The following is a 21,139-nucleotide window of genomic DNA, read 5'->3' on the forward strand; positions in this document are numbered from 1 at the left end:
GTGAGTGAACTTAATGGGGCAAAAAGGATGAAGCTCCTTAAAAAGAATCATGATTTAGGAGATATTTCCCAGGAGGCCCAGTTAATTTATGAAAGATATGAACAAATAAATGGAATTGAAAATGATTACGAAAGCCAAATGTTGTAAGAAAAAAGAAAGAGGAAGAATTTGTTATAAATGAAGTTATGGAGTTGGCTTTGGTAAAGGGTTATGAGGTATTTGTTATGGTTAATCATTAATGATTGTGTATATGTTATGGTTACCTCTATCGATTTGTTATGGTTAATTGTTAAATGTTATGTTTACCTCTGATTGTTATATGTTCCTGTCAAAAGTTTTGTTTTATTAAGAAAGGGGAGAGAAGTGGGTGTTAATTAGCATAAAGGGATAGCTGGGCAATCAGCTAACCTATCAGAAGACCCTAGAAACGACGAGCCAATGAGGACTGAGGACAACGAGCCAATTGGAGCACCTTAAGGAGGTAGGGTTAGGGGCTATAAAATCTGTATCCCCTAGCCATGAGGTGTGCCTCTGGCTTCCCCACATTGGTGGCTAAGCACCCAGTGCTGTTCCCTCTACTTTGTGGAATGAGTTTTTGGTTTTGTCCCCTATAGTCTTTTTGTTAATAAATGTTTAAAATTTTACATTAGTGAGCTTCGTTTCTCACAGAATCAATTAGCTGACAAAAATGCTAAAGAGATTGTTGAAAAAGGTATCCTTGCACTAATGCCTAGCAAGAGTTGAATGTCCTGGAACAAAAACCAAATTATAGTAATCAGGATAGGCAGTTAGCCCCATCATTAGAATGTGATTGGTAACTTCATGCGGGCAGGCAATTGTACCTCCATAATTAATGTATAAGATAATGAAACTAGATGTTGGAGGTTAGGATTTTTTTTCTTTCTCTCAGGGAGTTTTGTCCCATTTGTTGCCTAGGAGATGATAACGACTAATACTTAAAAGACAAAAGAAATGACCATGGTGGGGGGAAGGGTGCATCTGGCTACTCTCTTACCTGAGGGGTTTTCTCTTGGGAAGGGCAGGGATGCTGAGAGATTTTGGCTGGGGGGTGAGGGGCTGGGCTTAGCTCCTAGCTCTCTTTTGCTCTAGGGATCGGAGGGGGAATGGTCGAGCTGCTGCTTAGCGCGGGAAGAATTCGCTGCCACCGTGGAGTCCAACCCATTACTGCTCTGTTCCTTACTGTGGGTGAGCCTTTGCTCGTAAGAGCAGCCAGTGAACTGGGACCTTATTAACACCCAATCTGAATGGAAAGGACCCTCACTATCTACTCAGGTGCCTCAGGGAAAAACCCGGGACCCCGACTCCCGACCCCCTTACCAGAGGGCGCATCTCCCCGGCTGCGTGTGGCAGCTGCTATGGAGAAGCCCAGCTGCCGCTGCCCAGCCCTGCTGTTTACTGACACTGCCTCAGGCTTTTTCACTGCATTTTAACCCAACACACGGTGTCCGCCCAACCCCCCGCAGATTCTGCTAGGGCTGTAGAGTTCCTGCCACATTTGGTTTGTCACCTGGGGTGTGCCCGTGATGCCCGATGGGTTTTTGTCTTTTTTACTTTTATACTCTCTTTATATATATCCTTTATATATAGCCTTTTACCCTTCCCCATTCCTGTACTTTTTACTCCCTGTATCTTAACCCTACATGTTTATCACCCTAGTACCTTTGCCCTGCTCAGAATCCTTTGGGGAAGACGAAACATCCCCACAATCTCAAAAGCATGACGCACCAACCTTGAACAGGGCTCCCATCACTGAGACATGTTTTTTGTAAACTAAGTAGTAATCTTTTTTGGGAGGGGCAACTTTAATAAGGGGGCAATTACTTCATTTGTTAGACTTCTTATTGGAGACTTTTAGATAGGTATTCTAATCTAGGCTGTCCATAAATTGTATAAGGGGATATTGTTGGAACTTGTTTGTCAGTGTGCATCTGAGATCCTATTAAACCAAAATAAAACCCCTTTCCTATACTGAGTGTCTGCGTCTAAAAATTTTTAACTAGTGATTTAAGGCATCACCCGCCTCTGCCGTTCCAGCCGCTGCTCTGTAGTCCCTGCTACAGCCCATTCTGCCATCCAGCCTGCTCGCCATTACCGTGTGAGAGAAGCAGCTGAACTCGCGCCACAGCGCCCCCTGCAGCTGCAGGAGAATCATCGCACTTCCCTGCCCGGCTGGGAGCCAACAGCGCCCCTGCCAGCTGTGACCATACCTACACCAAAGGAGACTTAATGTGGTCGACAGCCAAGGAAAGGCTGTTCCTGGGTTTCTGTTTTGTTTTTGCTGCCGTTGTTGTTATTTGTTTTCCTTGTCATTCATATATATATATATATATATACACTAGTAAAGAGCTGTTATTCTTTTTCCTACTTCTTTGCCTGAAAGCCCCTTAATTTCAAAGTTATAATAATTTGGAGGGAAGGGGGTCACATTTTCCATTCCAAGGGAGGTTCTTGCCTTCCTGGGCAGACACCTATCTTTCAAACCAAGACACTAAAATATCAGGAAACACATTAGGAAATAGAGACTATGGTAACTAGTTTACAAAGGATTATAGTAAGCACAAAGATGACAGAAATTCATAGATCAGTTGTTGCAAAATATGTGATTTGTTTTGCATAATAATCTCAAGGAAGGAAGAAGGTCACCTCCAGGGCTAGTAAAACAGGGGAATTCACCAGGCGATTATTGGCAGATTGATTTTGCAGAACTGCCCAGGCAGAATGGGGGCTGGTACATTTTAGTATTTTGGTACTTTTTCTAGATGGCCAGAAGCTTTCCCATGTCAAACCAACAAGGCAAGGGAAGTGTCAAAAGTTTTGCTAAAATTAATATTTAATAGCACTGGGACTAACTCTTTCAAGACTTAAAAGGTACATTGTTGTCAACAGATAAATGGGGCTACACTCGCATGTACATCCTTTCCAACCAGAAGATATGGTGTGCATCAGAACCTGGAACTTTGTATCAATCCAGGAGAAGTGGAAGGGGCCATATCGTCTTCCTCGTAACCTACACTGCACTCAAGGTAGAAGGAATCAAGCACTGGGTTCATCTCACACAGGTAAAACCAGCAACCATACATCAAACAGCAGAAACAAGACTGACTAACAATGTAGAGGGTTTTTTTATATATAAATCCTATTGTTTTAGGTATAGAATATGATTTTCTAAGAGGATACTGTTTATTGGATCTAGATGAAGATGATAAATAGTTGCGTATGTATAATAATAATATAAACTATGTTCTTATCTTCTGGGAAGGGGAATGTGGTCTTAAAGTTAGTGCAAGATTTTAGCAGATTACAGCATGTAACTTCTGTAACAGCTTGTTTGCTAACACCAACCTCTGCAGAAAATCCAGTTCTGTGGGGAGATTTACTCAGCAATTTGACAAAAGTCTGGGAACACATGTGGGAAGGATACAGAAACTATAGTGGGATGGATATAAGAATCCATCTTTACTCCTCAAATATCTACCTTTAGGAAGAGACTAGCTATACATAATTTGACTCTGAAAATGGAAACTTTAGCAAATGCAACTCAATTGGGGTTTACTGAAATAAAATAACAATTGCAAGCCATGAGTAAAATGACCTTCCAAAACAGATTTGCTTTAGACCTATTGCTGTTACATGAACATGGAGTATGTGGATACTTGAATTTAAACAATACATGTGTGCACATTCTGAATGCGACTGCTAAATTGAATGGCCAAGTAGAAAGGATAAAATCAGTTGCTGCATCTAGCAGAGAATTAAGGGCAGGATTAGAAAGTAACTGGTTAAACAAAATATTTAAAGGATTTGGATTTTCTCGGAGTGGTTGGTTGGCCTCACTTTTGTGAAGTATAATTGCGATCATAGTAATAATTGTGATTATGATACTTGCTTTAAGCTGCATAAAAACATGATTGCTAATGCAACACGAAGAACTTCTATGATCTTAGAAAAATAGCAAAGTGAGGCTTATGAAGGCTTAAAGGGAAGACAAGCTTCACAAGTCTCAAAGGGGAGGGATGTTACCAGATGATAAATGGTCTACACCTGGTGAGATAATACAATGCTTATTCTTCAAAAACCACTGGCCTATGGAACTGCACAATGCCCATTGTGTAAGAAGGAGAACTGGAAGTTCACCAGTCCCAGTGTTCTGCCAACTTTATCAGGTCAGCTATAACATTGGAGTCCCCAACTACTAAGAATGCATGCATAAAGGAGAAGGTAAATATGTTAATGATTTCGGGGAAATGATTATCATACGTATGTTTATTCTGGGACAATCAATGAATATGTATGTAAAATACAGTATATAAACAGAAACTTTCCTGTACTCAGCATGCACAATTTTTGGAGGAGATATCCCCTCATGCATCCAGCCAAATAAAGAATGCCTGCTTCTTAACGCTACATTGGTGAAAAGGAGTTCTTTTTATTTTACCAAATTTTTGGTAACACAGGCAGCAGAAGAGCAACATAATTCTTGGCCATTGATTCACACAAACTGGTGTGGATATCAACCCACTTTAATATGCTATAATAATGTATTGATGACATACCACCATTCTGCACCCTTTGCTTGACAGGGTAATGCCTGGCAAAGGAGCAAAGCAAGCCAGCTCTTAAATAGCCCCCAATTTAATTCCCAGATGTATAAATGGGAGCTCCAAAAGAGCTTCCATATATTACCATAGCTTTAAGTTCAGATATAAAAAATAAATAGCAGTAGAGAAACCATGGTTAGCAGAGATAACACTGTAAGCGTAGCTGAGTGTCAATCAAGATTATAACATACAGATAGATTGACAGCCTCAGGCCATATAAATTTCATGCCTAGTAACATGCCTATGCTGTTAATTTTTTTGCATGAACATTAGGATGATGCCCAATGTGTTTTGTCTGCCTGACAACAACAGGGCTTGCAAAACAGTCTAAAATATTTGCCTATGCACAAAGATGTGATAGCATAATAAGATTTTTCACTTAGATAAAGTTTATGTTGTTATTCCCCCATGGGTACACATCCTTTAATGTCTGTTAAACTAGATACTGGCTGAAGATTAAATTTGTGAACAAGATGAAAGATTTGAAAATTTTGCTTTCCAAACGTGCAATCCTAGAGACTGTAAGAAAAGGCCAGTATTGACAAACGTGCACTCAGAAGTGTACTGAGATCTATTGGATCTGGCTGAGATAGAGTTCATTTTCCCATAGCAGCCTTCACAGTGCTGTGTTTTGCATTGGTAGCTGGAAGGGTGTTGATAACACACCAGTGTTTTGGCTACTGTTGAGCAGCACTGTCATAGCATCACTGCTGTCTCTCAACATTCCCCCCCCTGCCCTCCATCAATCAAGGGGCCAGGAGTGGGCAAGATCCTGGGAGGAGACATGACTAGGCCAGCTGACCTAAACTGACCAAAGGGTTAGTCCATACCATAATGACATTAGATCAGATATAAAAGCTAAGGGAGGGAGGAGGAAGAGGGGCATTTTGTTATTTACATTTGCCTTCCCGAGTAACTGCTACATGTACTGAAGCCCTGCTTCACAGGAAGTGGCCAGATATTGCTTGCCAATGGGAATTCGGGGGGCATTTGTTATTTACAATGTTTGCCTTCCAAAGCCACTGCTAAGCATGCTGAAGCCCAGCTTCCTGGGAAGTGGCTGAACCACACTTGCCAATGGGAAGTGGAGATTAATTTTTCTTCCCCTTTGCTTATGCATGGGGAATTTTTTTTTTTTTTTTTTTTGCTTTACTAAACTGCCTTACCTCAATCTACTAGCTGTTTTCCATCTTATTTTCTATCCCCTGTCCCATTGGGAAGAGGAGTGATATAGAGTGGCTTGGTGGGCACCTGGTGTCCAGTCAAGGTCAACCCCCTACAGTCCTTTTTGGCACCCACTGTGGAGCCCAAACCCATGACCCTGAGATTAAGAGTCTTGTGATCTACCGACTGAGCTAGCTGGCCGAATTTTAATGATAATTCTTAAATATGTGATTCACAGAGGCAAAGGGTGGAATGTATTGGGTTTGCATAGCCAATCTTTGGTAGCAGGGGGGCTACAGGGGTGGCTTCTGTGAGAAGCTGCTAGAAGTTTCCTCCACGTCCAGCAGAGTCAATCCCTGGTGGCTCCAAAGATGGATGTGACTCTGGTCAAGGCTGGGCCAATTAGAAATGGTGGTAACACCTCTGTGATAACATATTTAAGAAGAAAGAAAAAAAAGTTATTGCGCAGTTGTAATTGCGGCCAGAGAAAAGCAGAGTGGGAACACGTGAATATGTGAGAGGAACAACTATGCAGACACAAAGGCCAGTGGAGGGGGATGAGGTGCTCCAGGTCACTGGAGCTGAGATTGCCCTGCAGCCCGTGTTGAAAACCATGGTGAAGCAGGCTGTCCCCCTGCAGCCCATGGAGGTCCACGGGGATGCAGAGATCCACCTGCAGCCCATGGAGGAGAATCATGCTGGGGCAGGTGGATACCTGGGAGGAGGCTGTGACCCTGTGGGAGGCCCATGGAGAGAGAAGCCTCCACTGGAGCAGCCTGTCCTTGAAGGACTGCACCCCGTGGAAGAGTGGGTTGATGCTGGCTGGATTCTAGGCACCTACCAAACTTGCTCTCTATCACTCCCTGCCACAGCTGGACAGGGGAGAGAAAATATAACAAAGGGTTCATAAGTTGAAATAAGGACCAGGAGACATCATTCACCAAATAATGTCACAGGCAAAACAGGCTAGAATTGGATACATTAATTGAATTTATTACTAACAAAATCAGAGCAGGATAATGAGAAGTAAATTAAGACCTTTAAAACACCTTCCCCTCACCCCACCCTCCTTCCAAGCTGTACTTCCTACCCCAGTGGTGCAGGGAGACAGGGAATGGGGGTTATGGTCAGTTCATCACCCCATGGCTTCTTCCACTGCTCAGGGAGAGGAGTTCTTCCCCTGCTGCACCATGGGGTCCCTCCCAGGGGAGACAGTTCTCTGAACTTCTCCAACGTGAGTCCATCTCACGGGCAACAGCTCTCTGCAAACTGCTACAATGTGGAGTCCATCCCATGGGCAACAGTACCCCTCAAACTGCTGCAGCATGGGTCACTCTTCCACGGGGTGCAGTCCTTCAAGGACAGACTGCTCCAGCGGGGTCTCCTCTCTCCATGGGCCTCCCACAGGGTCACAGCCTCCTCCCAGGTATCCACCTGCCCCAGCATGATTCTCCTCCATGGGCTGCAGGTGGATCTCTGCATCCCCGTGGACCTCCATGGGCTGCAGGGGGACAGCCTGCTTCACCATGGTTTTCACCACAGGCTGCAGGGCAATCTCAGCTCCAGTGACCTGGAGCACCTCATCCCCCTCCACTGGCCTTTGTGTCTGCATAGTTGTTCCTCTCACATATTCACGTGTTCCCACTCCGCTTTTCTCTGGCCGCAATTACAACTGCGCAATAACTTTTTTTTCTTTCTTCTTAAATATGTTATCACAGAGGTGTTACCACCATTTCTAATTGGCCCAGCCTTGACCAGAGTCACATCCATCTTTGGAGCCACCAGGGATTGACTCTGCTGGACGTGGAGGAAACTTCTAGCAGCTTCTCACAGAAGCCACCCCTGTAGCCCCCCCCGCTACCAAAACCAGGCCATGCAAACCCAATAAAATGATAAGCTCACTTACCAGCACTTTTTTACCCTTCACATTTATCTGATGCTGGTCTGTCCAATTTTTAAGGTGCAGATGGAATATGGGATGAATTACTGCTTGTATTTTAAAGAATAAAGAGAGAATGAAAAAAGACACACAGACAATTCCAGTACTTAAAATTAGATTAAGACCTGTTGGGGATCAAATTAAGTTTACATATAAAATATTAGAAATTATTTGTGTAGGTTTAAGTTTAATTGTAACTTGCTTACAGCTTGGCATGAGTGGGCCCTGCTCAAAGCTTAGCATCGGTGAACTTTAAATGAACTCTGTTAGCATGGATGGCTAAACAGGGGAGGAAACAGAGAAGGGCTGGATACCTTCAGATAGGGGTTGAGACCCTGGAGGGCCCCAAGGCTGGCCCAAGCTGGAAGGTAAGAGCCGTTAATGGCCTGCCCATGTGGACATGGGGAAAGAATCCAGTGATGTGTTAGAAAACCCCAGACTATAAATCGCCATTGGACTAAGAGATGTGCGCAGGGTGTGTAAAGATCGGATGCACAGACTGTAACGGTATAAAGGTCCAGGAATTTCTTTGTTCAGGGTCCCTCTCTGGAGGCACCCAGCTCGAGCTGAAATAAACTAACTCTGCCTCAGAACCCAGGCTCCGACCTCTTCTTTAGCAGACCAGTTTACTAGCTGGTGGCATGGGTCATCATAATCAATTATTCAGTAACAAACTTAGCTTGTTTTCATTAAAAGAAAGAAAAAAAAACACCACCAAAACCCCAGACCTAAGTTCCAAGTAGTAATTAGAAGGAAATAAAAGAGAAAAAATAAATAAGAAAATTAGTGTAAAAAATACATTGCATGAATGTTTGTCAATTTTTATCAGTTATATTTTGGAATAAATGTCAGATCTTTTTAATAAGCACCTGTGCTGTTTTTTTGCAAAATCCACATAGGGATCTTTTAAAGCTGTATAAACTATGAAAATACTGAAACTAAGAAAAGGAGAGACACCTACTGAGATGTTGGAACAAATGTCAGAGGAAGAAAATTTAACCAAACCTGAATCAGCACTCAGTTCATCTAGCAGCCCTCTGGTTCTCCAGGTAGATCCTGAGTCTTGATTTCCTAAAGAATTATTGTGCTCTTGAACTACTGCAGCTGCCAACAGATTGTCCACATTTACCACTTCTGGGTCTGAGTTGGTGTCTGATAGATCATAGTGAGCTATAACTGGAGGTCCATCTGCAGAAGGAGAAAAAAGCAACACAGATTAGAAGTCAGCATACTGTGAAAATCCCCTCTAAAAGTACAAAGTACAATAATTTAAGGATTAATACAATCTCCTACATGAAGCTTATAAAGTTATAGTTTATAGTGATACATTATATGAATCATTAAACTTCAGTTAATGAACATAGTCTGAGATTATAGGGACTTTAACCTTTGCATACACAGAAAACACAAATGTAAGAAAAACACATTTATGAAATTATCAGTTACTTCTGCATTATCTTTAACACATCAACATCTCCATATCTAATGACATTATATTTACAATCTTAAAAGGATAAACTTCTGTTTAAAATAAAAAAAAAAGTTACAGGACATTAAATTTGGCAAGACAAAATATTTATCTAGAGAATTTTACAAAAGTCAAGAAGAGCTTGCATTACATTATGGTTGATTGAATAAAATGAACTTTTTGATATAACTGATCCAGTGACAATAAATTTAACATTAGGCAACTTTCCTTTCATAACATTTACCTGTCAAGGGCAGGGAAATTTTTCAAATTGGCAATGTTTCTTGGTGTTATTTTTTTAAAATCGAGGATAACAAGAAACAAAACTATGATGTGCAGTGATAAATATGCTTTTAATTCAATATGATTACCATGTGCATTTTTGGCCACCAAAGTGAAGGAGGAAAGAGGGAGAGAAAATAGCTTATGTGATTCTGAAATCTGTTCTTGAGGAATAACAAAAAGCTATTTTTGGTCTATTTTGTTAGGACCAACTATATTCTTTGCGATGAATGAAAATCACTTATAATTGGAAAGCATGCTAGAAACAAGAGGCTCAGAAAAACATCAAATTCAAGACAAAGATTAATGTGGAAGCAGAGAGAATGGAAAAATAATTCTGAAAGGGTGTGCATTTTAACTCAAATGCTTCATTCCAGCTACAGCTTAGTGACTCAGAGTGGATGAAAGTGGTTGGAGTTCCCACTCCCTAAATAAATCAAAACTGTCTTTAGGCCAAGAGTTCATCAACAAAATCAAGGATGAAATAGAAAAAAGTTTCAAATTTAATTCTCTTAAAAGCTGTTTCTCCTGAGGTTTTTAGGGTGGGGTTTTTTTTTTGTTGTGGTTTTTTTTAGTTTGGGATTTTTGTAACTTGATGCCTGAAACATAATTCAACTCATCATTTTCCAATGAACCTATTTTGTGATCAGCAACACACTTCATTGAAGAGTGACCATATTGCTTAATTCATACTAAAGATCAGTATTTCAACAAGGTATGAAGAAAATCACAAAATATTTCCAATCAGACCTGCCTCCAAAACAATTCATAAAACTATGTTATATTAGAAACTTAAAACAGACCCGACGAAAATAAATGGGTAGTTAAATGCCGATGTATTAAAGACCAAACTCTTTGCAACATGAAAAGCTGATGATTATGACTGGAAAAGATGTCGTGATAATTAACTGAAAGGCAATCTTTGTCTTTTTAAAAGACAATTACAAAATAATGGAAGACCAAGTTCAAAATTAAGCTGGCTGGTGTTCAGTTAATTATTTGTGACAGCCAATGATTAAATTACATGCATAAGCTACAACTGGACTGATCATGGAGAGGCATGTTGTCTTTCAGTATTATCATTAGAGTTCAACGTGAACATATATAATGTGAACACATATAACGTGAGCTATAAAAATAAACAGTCGAGTGGAGAAGATACGAGGGTCAAGTACAATATTGACTATTTGCCCATTTTTTCAATAGGTTATCTAAAATTTCAGGAGCTATGTACTGTTCCTTCAGGTCTTTGTTTCTCTTGCTTCTTATTCAGATCTCCAAAAGCAGAAGCGAAATCTGATTTTTAGATAGACATGTCTACACAAAATTGCATTGGGACAAAAGGCACCAATAGTCTCAAGTCAAAATTGTACCACTCCTACATGTATAATCATGCAAAAATGTATAAAAATGTATAAAAATGTATATACATGCAGAGTGATATTCTCATCACCTACCCATAGAAATAACTTGTGTGAAAGTCTTCATCAGTAGGAAATACAAGCATAAACTTGTTATCTGTAGCTCCACTCTTGTATCTTCCACACTTCCAAACAGAACACCGTATAACTTCACTTCAATTTAGTATACATCAACCAGACAAAAATATTTTCAATATCATTTACATACTGTAATTACATTTGTCAGTGTAATAGCCACCAATTTAACAATCTGGAAAAAAACCAAGCTGCTTATTTACAAAGCAATCACAGCAAAGATCTATTTTTTTCTCAACCTTGCCTTTCAGAATCAGGTCTGAAAACAAAAGGGCCTGACACCAGTTTTAACCATATCTATCACCAGTAAATGAGCAACAAAACAAGATATTAGCCATGATGCTGCAAGAAATTCCTGGATTCTCAGCATGTATAAAAGAAGAAATAAGCAATAAATGCTTGTGTGTTTAAAAATGACCAAACAATAAGTTGTAGACAACTACAACTAGATGAAAGTTGCAGCAAAGGCATATTTTAAAAATCCTCTGTTCCCAAAAGCCTGTTTCCTTTTCAGTGCTATAAGGATCAGACAGGAGCAGTTAAATTTGGAAATAAATAATACTTCCCTATCCAACTACGTGATCACCTGGTGATGTGATGCAAAGTGAATGTGTAGTACCAAGAAATAAGGACAATTGGCTTCAGCTAGGAAATAAAGTGAAAAAATGCTTTCAGGTTGAAAAAGTAGAAGGATTAACTACAAACAAAATGGAACTTTATCATCTTTTCTTTGCAATAGAGCCACTCCTTGCAATTACTTACTGTAACAGGATTTCAACACATAGAAAAACACACCAAAACCAACCATGCCAGAATCAAAACTTAATGTAGCACAATTAGGAGGTTCCTTGATCAGTAATTTAAACAATCTATTTAAGAAAAATCGTGTCTTTTGAGAAGCCAAGGTAGCTGGAAGACGTATATATCCCTGGCAATAAGCTATACCTAATTTCTAAAGCAATAAATGCTTGAAAAAGGCAAATATGAAAGTTAATAAATACCAGCAGCAAAATACAGCTGTTGACATTTAATGCTAATAGGGGGAGGGAAAGACTACATTTTTTATTTTTAAAGAATTCAGAGGCAGAGGTCATCATGGAGTCAATGATTCCAAATGTCCGATTCTCCCTTAATTTACACAGCTCATCAAAATTAACTCCACTCAGGACAACTAAATATGAAGTCACATGCACAAAAATCCATGTCTACACATATCAACCTTCATTTTAAGCTTGCAACATAGAAAATTCAGTAATTTCTTATCTGCTATCTGCTCCCATGTTTTTCATAGAGCCACATCTCAACATTCAGTGGTCTAAACTGTGTTGCAAGATCCACACTCCTATTATCCCTTATTTCATTATAATGGCAGCACAAGCAAAAAGGGAGAATCAGCAGTAAAATCTCAGCTATAGGTTAAAAGCAGCAATTCTATAAGAAGCACCATACTTTTGCACTGCAACAGCTGTGTATCAATGCACAGGAAACAAAAGATATTAGCTAGCAGAACCTGAATGGGGAATTTAAACCTTTAAATTTTTGTAGACAGGCTGAGAGAGTGGGGGTTGTTTAGCCTGGAGAAGAGAAGGCTCCAGGGAGACCTTGGAGCACCTTCCAGTACCTAAAGGGGCTACAAGAGAGTGGGAGAGGGATTTTGGACAAGAACATGGAGGGATAGGAAAAGGGGGAATGGCTTCAAAATGACAGAGGGCAGGGTTAGATTAGATATTGGACAGGAATTGACTGTGAAGGTGGTGAGGCAGTGGAACAGGTTGCCCAGGGAAGCTGTGGATTCCCCATCCCTGGAAGTGTTCAAGGCCAGACTGAATGGGGCTTTGAGCAACCTGGTCTAGTGGAAGGTGTCCCTGCCCACAGCAGAGGGGTTGGAACTAGATGGTCTTTAAGGTACCTTCCAACCCAAACCATTCAATGAGACTGACTCTAAATCATTACTTCTCTTTAGCTTTCTTAAATTTAGGCATATTCTGCCAAGCTCATCATCACCTAAACTTCCTCCCACTGTAGCCAGAGAGAAGTTGTTCGGAGTAAGGCAATCTCAGTCTGGAAATTGCAGCCTGGAGCATCACCATCTCCCCTCCTTCCCCAGTAAACACAAATAGCTTAGGCAGCCACCTTAGCCAAGGCACCTAACTTTTACATCTCTGAAGTTCAACAAGATGAATTCGAGCTTTAGGGATGGGATTTAAACTTCACTATGTTTTCTCTACAAGTAGAGGAAAAAGACTGATATCTCCAGGACTATCCCGATTAAAATAATTTCAAAATTAAAAGTCTCATTTTGGTGGTCTGAATCACCCTCTGGACTCCTCAGCGTGTTTACAATGAAGGAGATGTAGAGCTTTATTTAGGTTTAAATATCACCCTAAGCTTTAAAACACACATAACAGGTACAATAATATTAGCAATAAACATTACAGCACTTTGCTCTCACAGAAAGCTTTCTATTAGAGGATCTCAAAGAGCTCTGAGGTGCTTATTAACCTCCTTTTGCCTATGGGGGAAAGTGAAGCAAGCAGAGATTCACAGCTTGCTCAAGGCTAACAAGCAGAAGAGCTCAGCTTTCATGAAAACAATACTCTCCTCAAATTACTGAGCTATTTTTAAATGGCAAATTATTGAGGAATTTAAAAATAGTGTTTAGGAATGCTTTCATGAAATGTGCAAAAGCTAAAAAGGCGACACACAGAGGCATCTAGGTAATCACAAGCCCAAGGAGACACTGTGAATATAGGTACTGCTTTGTCTCAATCTCTCAAACTAAATTGGATCAATTTTAATATAACAAAAGAGAATACAGAAACATTTTAAAATAATAGGAGTTAAGAATGCCCTCAATTACACTTGACATTTAAATTTAAGAGATAACTCCATTTACTTCAAGATTACACAAAACATGGACTCTAAGACCTATATAAATTTTAAGATCAGATGATCATTACAGTAATTGAAATATTTTGTGTCAAAACCTAGAAGATTCATCTTAAGTGACTTGCCAAAAATATTTTTACAGTAGACACATCAGTAACTTTGATCCAAACAGAAAGGCTTCATATACACGACTATAGGCTAACAGCCTTTTTGTTTAGATAAGCAATATAACCCCGTTATTATTTAAAACATGACCCAGAGCTGCTGTTTCATAAAGTATGTGCAGTTCAAATGGCATAAACTAGCTGAACCCTAAAACAATTCCCATGAGGGGATGGTGAGCAGGAGATCTGTGCTTTTTTAAATATTGTTTAGCAACATGAAACAATTATTATGTTTATTTATTTATTTATTTAAGGTTACCATAGTTACATTTCAAAATTTACAGAGTTAGGCAAAGAATACATTGTAAATACATTAAAAAAATAGTGTAATAACATTCCCTCTAAAATTATAAAGTGAACTTTATTGGTGGACCCACTTTCCTCACATTTTCCTTAATTTCACACAGTAAAGGTTTCGTGTTTGTTTTTTTACCATAATAAAATGATAAAATTAAAACAACATTATCAAATGAGTATCTGTTCTCAGACTGGATCATTTTTAACATATCACATCAAAAGGGATCTCAAAAATTCAAGTCTTGCAGTCTTGCTGATCAACATTCATTCTTTCAGGCTTTTTGATGACTAGATGGAAAATATCTTGGATTTGTTTTATAAAATTATATATATATAAAGACATTAATAAAGTCTTTTTCATTGTGTGTTAAGCAAAGGCACATGGAATATGGCTGTGCATTGAAAATATTGGGATGTGGCCTCTATTTCTCATTGTGGGATTTATTTACCCTGATGCCATCTAATGATACATTAATTATGGAAACAGATATATTAGACAGATCTCTTCCCCAGTTCTACTTGCAAAAGTGTATCAGTAAGCTTTTGGAAACCATCACACCCTACACTCTTACATAGTCATGACAGTTAAAAAAAAATTCCCTGTGTAAATGCAACTTACATTAGGAAAAGGCAGCAAACACACACCCCATACACGCCCCTCCAGAAAACATCACATTTTTGCAAGTACAAACTGCACTTTTCCATGGAAAGACTGATACAACCTTGATGCAAAGCTTTTGATGTTCCAGACTAATCCATTGCTCACATCAGTCTGTGAGATATAACAGTGCTTGAAATTGCTTCTAACTTAATAAGCCTATTTTCCATGTGCCTTCATTTTGATGATCTAACACTATGAGACTAATAAAATTTCTGAGAAAGACTGGTTTCTACCTTCACGTTTTCAAGGTACTGTCCATCTCGATCAATCAGCCCAAATATTTTAGCTTTCACAGTACAAATTACACAGTGCATTTGTTCTACTGCTTCCAAATGTAACTGCAGTGGTCACAGTGCAGACTCCAATTATTTTAGAAACATCTACTCAACTGGCCTGATTTACACACCCGCATCAGGCAAAGACTCCCCTGACAGTCATCTGAAAGATCTGACCAAAAACTACAGAGTAAGGTTAATTTCTAACGAGATTAAATGCTAGCCCCATTAAAACCAATAGAAAACTTCTACTAATATCAGTGGGGCTAGAATTTATTTTCTTAAAGCACTAGAAATATTATTTTTTTTAAAAGAGATTTACAGTATTTGGATACAGAAAGAGACAAAATATATTAACAAGAGAAATCAGGGAAAGTAAACACATTTCAATTTGTAAAATAACTACTAAATATAATCCTGTTTCATTGAAGTTAAAATCGGTCCTCCAGTCTTAACTCTAGCAGCTTGGATAAAATAACCTAACTACCCTGTAAAAACACCAAAAGACACTGTGAATTTAAAAAAATAGAGATGTATATTTCTGCCTGAATTATTTTATCACAATGCTGTTAAAAATAATACTGAAGTGTAATATATGTGAAAGGTCTACGTTTTTTTCTTTTTTTTCCTTGCTCAGTTATTTTTTGCAATGGAAAAACTAAATAAAGTGTCACTGCCTTTACTTCAATCTTTTTTCTAAATAAAACCTGAAAATTCATATGTTTGAAGCAAAATCCCAAATATTCAGATAAAATAATGTGTGAAGGGTGGAACTTCCTAAAGACCTTTCTTGCCAAACCCCACTTGAGGGAGGGAAGCAGCACAAATGTCTAGGAAAGAGCATGCAGCCAAGCCTGCAAAACCACTGCACATTAAAGCCCCTGGACTTTCAAGGATGAGTCAAAATTAGTCAAATTCTAGGAGAAAATCCTTTACTTTTTCATTTACTGAGCCATCAGTTTGACATTTAGGGATATTTAAATTAAGCTTTTTACATAAAGGCTTTTTTCTTTTGCACAGGAAGCTGTGTTTCACCTGTTGCTAAATCCTAACTCTACAGTGGTATGGGTGTTCCATTACTCCCATGCTGAAACAGCTGCCACATTAGAAAACATGCAATTCAATATTAAAAATTACAATATAAGAACAGGTTGCCCAGAAAAGTTGTGGATGCCCCATCCCTGTAAGTGTTCAAGGCCAGACTGAATGGGGCTTGGAGCCACCTGGTCTAGTGGAAAGTGTCCCTATCCATGGTGGGGCATTGGAACTAGATGGTCTTTAAGGTCCCTTCAAACCCAAACCATTCTATGATTCTCTGACCTCTATGAATAGGCCAGTTTGGTTTAAACTGGCATCATCTTCCTAGAATTACACCAGTTTACACCAGGTGATCTGACTCGATGTGTTTAATCTTTGAAACCATAAGTAAAATTCTTTAAATAGTGTTTACTCCATTCTGAAGTATAAAACCTAGGGAAATTAGAGAAACTTTAAATTATCATCTGTGATTCTCCACATCTGTGAAAAACTACTGATTTCTCCTCTACTTGTTACATTTGGTGGTTTTCAAGTAATTTCTTGACATGTGAGCATAAACATACATTCAAAATGTAACTGAGTTGGAAAGCAGGAGTTTCCTTCTGATAAAATGTCTTAAGTAAGACTGATTAAATGAAATACAGAATGGATGAGGTTAAAATTTATATTAAAATTTCAGCTGAAGTAATTTTAACTGCCCAAAAATTCTTAGTCAAAGCCCTTTAAAAATAAGACCTTATAATGGAAATAATGTCAAACTTATATGGCTGCACTTAACAGAGCAGAAGAATTCCCAGAAGAAAAAACCCCATAATCTAAAAATATGTATTGGGAATCTGTTTTCTCAAAGAGATGCTAAAGTCTGTGGCACACTTATTTAAAATACAGACTCATCACTACTATTGGTATCTGAAGGTTGGTTTCTTCAGGGCTCTGAATCTCTCAAATTCAAAATACAAAGCAAAAGAGATGTTCCTGTTTAATGGCACATCTTGCCAAATCCTTCATCAGGTAGATTATACTACACCCGAACAACAACAGAAAGGTGGGGTTCCCCTCTCAGTTTGCAGGAGAAACATACTTCTTCAATGGAAAACAAGCTCATGGACCAGATATTCAACTGCACAAATCAACACCCACTTTTTATTTCAAAGGAGCTGATTTATGACAGCTGAAGACCTGGGTCCAGTTTTGAGGCAAGTGAAAAGAGTGACCAAAGAAATTAATATTTACCATTTACAACTATTGGTCTTGCACAGGTGTCCTTAACACTAGATAGGTTTTATGGGGAAATTAGGTTAAAATTATATCTAATGTGAACTATTCCCTCAGTCTTCTGGGTACCTTGGGATAATTTTATCCTAGAAAGAGACCATCTTTAAAATCTGTATGCTCAACTGCTGTAATCTTCTGCTTGTTCTTTCACATTTACAGTTGCTTGCATTGAAATAAAAAATTAACAGAAATTGATGAAATTAAAAGGTTTTAAATTTTGACTCTTACTAACCAAATCTAAATTTTATCTATTAATACACTGAATGATTACAATATTCTTTTTTAAAGACTACCTGACTGAGACATTGAAGCTTGGCAGAAATTTCACTGGCTACATTCCTAACAAAGTTATTATCCATTTATGAGATCTGTATGTAAAGGTGTTTCAGTCTGAGAGATAAATAAGCTAAACTGATATCCTTACACAATTTGTTTTTAAATACTTAATTGCTCCATATATACTATTTTATAAAAAAGGTTAAATGCATGCTTATACACATACTGAGTTAAGTGACTGTCCTAGTTCCAGCCAGGACAGGGTTAATTTTTACAGTAGCAAGGACAGGGCATGGCTAGGACCCAGAGGTTATTCTATACCACCTCAGGGTAATTTTCCGGAAACCTGTCCTGGTAGGGGAAATCCTGGCTGCAGTCGAATTTTGTCAGGTTCTGTTGGTAGTACAGTGATGAGCATTTGCACATGAATTGCTCACTTCTCTTGTACACTTTTGTTATTAATATTGTTGCTGTTACTGTTCCTTTTTCTTATCTCATTGCTGTTTCCAGTAAATTGCTCTTATCTCAGCCGGTGATCTTTAACTTTTGTTTCTCCAATTCTCTTCTCCAGACCACAGAAGGGGAGGGGGGAGTAAGCAAGTGGCAAGGGGCTTGGAGTGGTTTCCGCGGGAACACTAAACTGGACAATACCATTCCTAAACCATGACAGCCTTATTTAGTGCCCAATGTGAGGCATGAAGGGTTGAGATAGCAACAGATCTGCATAGAGTGGGTTGGAAACAAATTTGATCAAGGCATTTGTTGTATTAGGTAATGAGCCACTGGTCACAATGTTGCTTGGTCTGTTCACATGGTTGTGGAACCTAAGCCTGTATATATTTCTCGTATATACAATGAGCCCATAACGATGGTCTTTTTCAGAGCAGAGAGGGATCATAATTGCTTTGTTGCTGTATCGAGGGATATCAGTTTATGACATGATAACACCAGGGGCAATAAGGGTCATTTGGGATGTGTATTTAGTGCTGCTCTCCTACGCTTACCTATGGTGCTACCTTTGGGAGTGCATTAACAATCATACCCAGTCTCTGGAGAGAAAAGTGGATGATGATTTTCCTCAGCCTTTTACCCCCTTTTCCTCCTTCAGGCCTGTTACAACAGGTTCTGAGAATTTTGAATTTCCTTTGAATATTAAGGAAAGCATGTTCTTGTTGCTAAGTCACCCAGGTTTCCTCAGCGAAGTCCACACCCCATTTAGAGTCATGAAAGAAATTTCTAGGGAGGTCGTCCAGAGATATGCCCCAAACGTGGATAGTCATGAGTGGCATGGAAGGAAGGTGGGAGGACATGGGCCAGTATTTGGAGGACTTCTCTGATAGTCTGGAAGTTCACACCTGAACAACTACAGGACCTTGTTAAAGTGAGAAAATATGTGAAAGGAAAATGCTGTGGAAGTTCCAGAGATGCATGAAGTTATGCAACGTGCTGGGTGCTGGCTACTATTTATTGAACACTGCTCGATACTAGACAGAACCCTCAGGGGGAGGAGGAGGAAAGCAGACCAACAGGCACTGTGGCCACTCAAACTGGAGCTGAACCAGGGGAACAACCTGTGCCGGTAGCAGTCGCCCCTATACAGAAGAAGAAATCTAAGACCAAAACAGCTTGCTTAGTGAGGGATGAAGAGGAAGTAGGGCCCTCTCAACAGGAGGAAGAGGCAGGGCCAGAGACAATCACCCGATCCCTATCCCCAGGTGGGCTGCTAGATATGCAAAAAGATTTCAGCCGCCAGTCAGGTGAGTCCCTGGTGACCTGGTCGCTCTCGTGCTAGGATATCACAGCCCACAATATGAAACTAGATGGTAGTAAAGCCAAGCAACTGGGATCCCTGTCCCAGAATGTGGGCATTGACAAATGGGTTGGGAAGAGGACAGAAACTCTCAGCCTCTGGAGGTGTGTCCTGTCAAGCGTAAAGGAAAGGTATTCTCTCAAGGGTGATCTAGTAGTGCACCCAGGCAGGTGCAACACCATGGAGCAAGGTATCCAGTACCTGAAAGAATTAGCTGTGCTGGAGGTAATCTATAGGGATTCAAATAACGAGCAGTCCCCTCTAGATACAGATGAGGTCTAGTGTACAAAATCCATATGGTGGATGTTTGTACAGAGCACGCCATCATCATATGCCAACTCATTGGCATTGACATCAATGAAAGAAGAACAATCAGTGCTTCAGCTGACTACTTGACTCCAGCAATATAATCTTTTTTCCTCCCTACCAATCTGCACCTCAGCTGTGAAATGACTGTCCAAGACTGCAGACAGATTTGAAAGACTCAAGCAAGTAAGAGAGTAAATGTCCCATGCCCTGCCAGTATGGTCCACAGTCTCTGCTATTGGGGACAACCGCCCCCCTGCTCAAGAAAGAAGGTACACACCACCAGGTAACCTGTGGTGTTACCTGCGTGACCATGGAAAGGACATGAGGAAATGGGATGGAGGACCATGGAAAGAACATGAGGAAATGGGATGGAAACCCACCTCTGGCCTAGCAGCATGTGAATGTGAAAATAAGAGGAAGAACAACCACCCTCACCTCAGGTGCTACTTTTGTGAATGCATCAATAACCGTACACAGTCTGTGGTGGGAACAACCACCCCAGGAAATTTTTCAAGGATAAATGCTGCTCCAGTTTCCAGTGGGCGAGTCCTTAGACAGAATAGAAGAGCTGACATTACTTCTGATCCTCTTGAAGGGACCTCCAGTTCATATTTACAAGAAGTGAGCAACGAGTACTATGACCAGAATAAGAGGGGCCCTGCCTCCAGCCAGGTGGACAAAAGGGACAGTCAGATCTATTGGACTGTGTGGATCCAATAGCCTAGTACATCAGACCCACAGGAATATAAGGCTTTAGTTGACACCGACGCACAGTGTACCCTGATGCCATCGAGATATGTAGGGACAGAATCCATCTCTATTTCTGGGGTGACAGGGGGATCCCAACAGCTGACTGTACTGGAAGCTGAAGTAAGCCTGACCAGGGAGGAGTGGCAAAAACACTCCACTGTGACTGGCCCAGAGGCCCTGTGCATCCTTGACATAGATTACCTCAGGGGAGGGTATTTCAAGGACCCAAAAGGGCATCATTGGGCTTTTGGGATAGCTGCTGTGGAGACAGAGGAAGTTAGACAGCTGAATACCTTGTCTGGTGTCTCAGAGGACCCTTCTGCTGTGGGACTGCTGAGGGTCAAAGAAGAATAGGTACTGATCACTACCACAACAATGCACTGTTGACAATACCGCGCCATCCAGGACGCTGTGACCCCCATCCATT

General features: G+C 40.0%; 1 protein-coding gene across 7 annotated transcripts in view; it reads right to left on the reverse strand.

The window, feature by feature from the left end:
- The window catches only part of LOC146425606 (protein ARK2N), a 139,691-nt gene that overhangs the window by 53,466 nt on the left and 65,086 nt on the right, over positions 1–21,139 (reverse strand). For 6 of the 7 annotated variants that reach the window (XR_014846504.1, XM_085041647.1, XM_085041648.1 and 3 more), the window contains one exon: positions 8,728–8,910. The exons of the other annotated variant lie outside the window; for it this stretch is intronic. Coding sequence is in view for 5 of the 6 variants with exons in the window: in XM_085041647.1 (XP_084897773.1) it covers positions 8,728–8,910 (183 nt within the window). In the remaining variant the exon portion in view is untranslated. The remainder of the gene's footprint in view (positions 1–8,727; positions 8,911–21,139) is intronic. 7 annotated transcript variants of the gene reach the window in all.

This window comes from Lichenostomus cassidix, chromosome W (genome assembly GCF_008360975.1).
Source record: "Lichenostomus cassidix isolate B80296 chromosome W, HeHo_3.0, whole genome shotgun sequence".
Classification (NCBI taxonomy): domain Eukaryota; kingdom Metazoa; phylum Chordata; class Aves; order Passeriformes; family Meliphagidae; genus Lichenostomus; species Lichenostomus cassidix.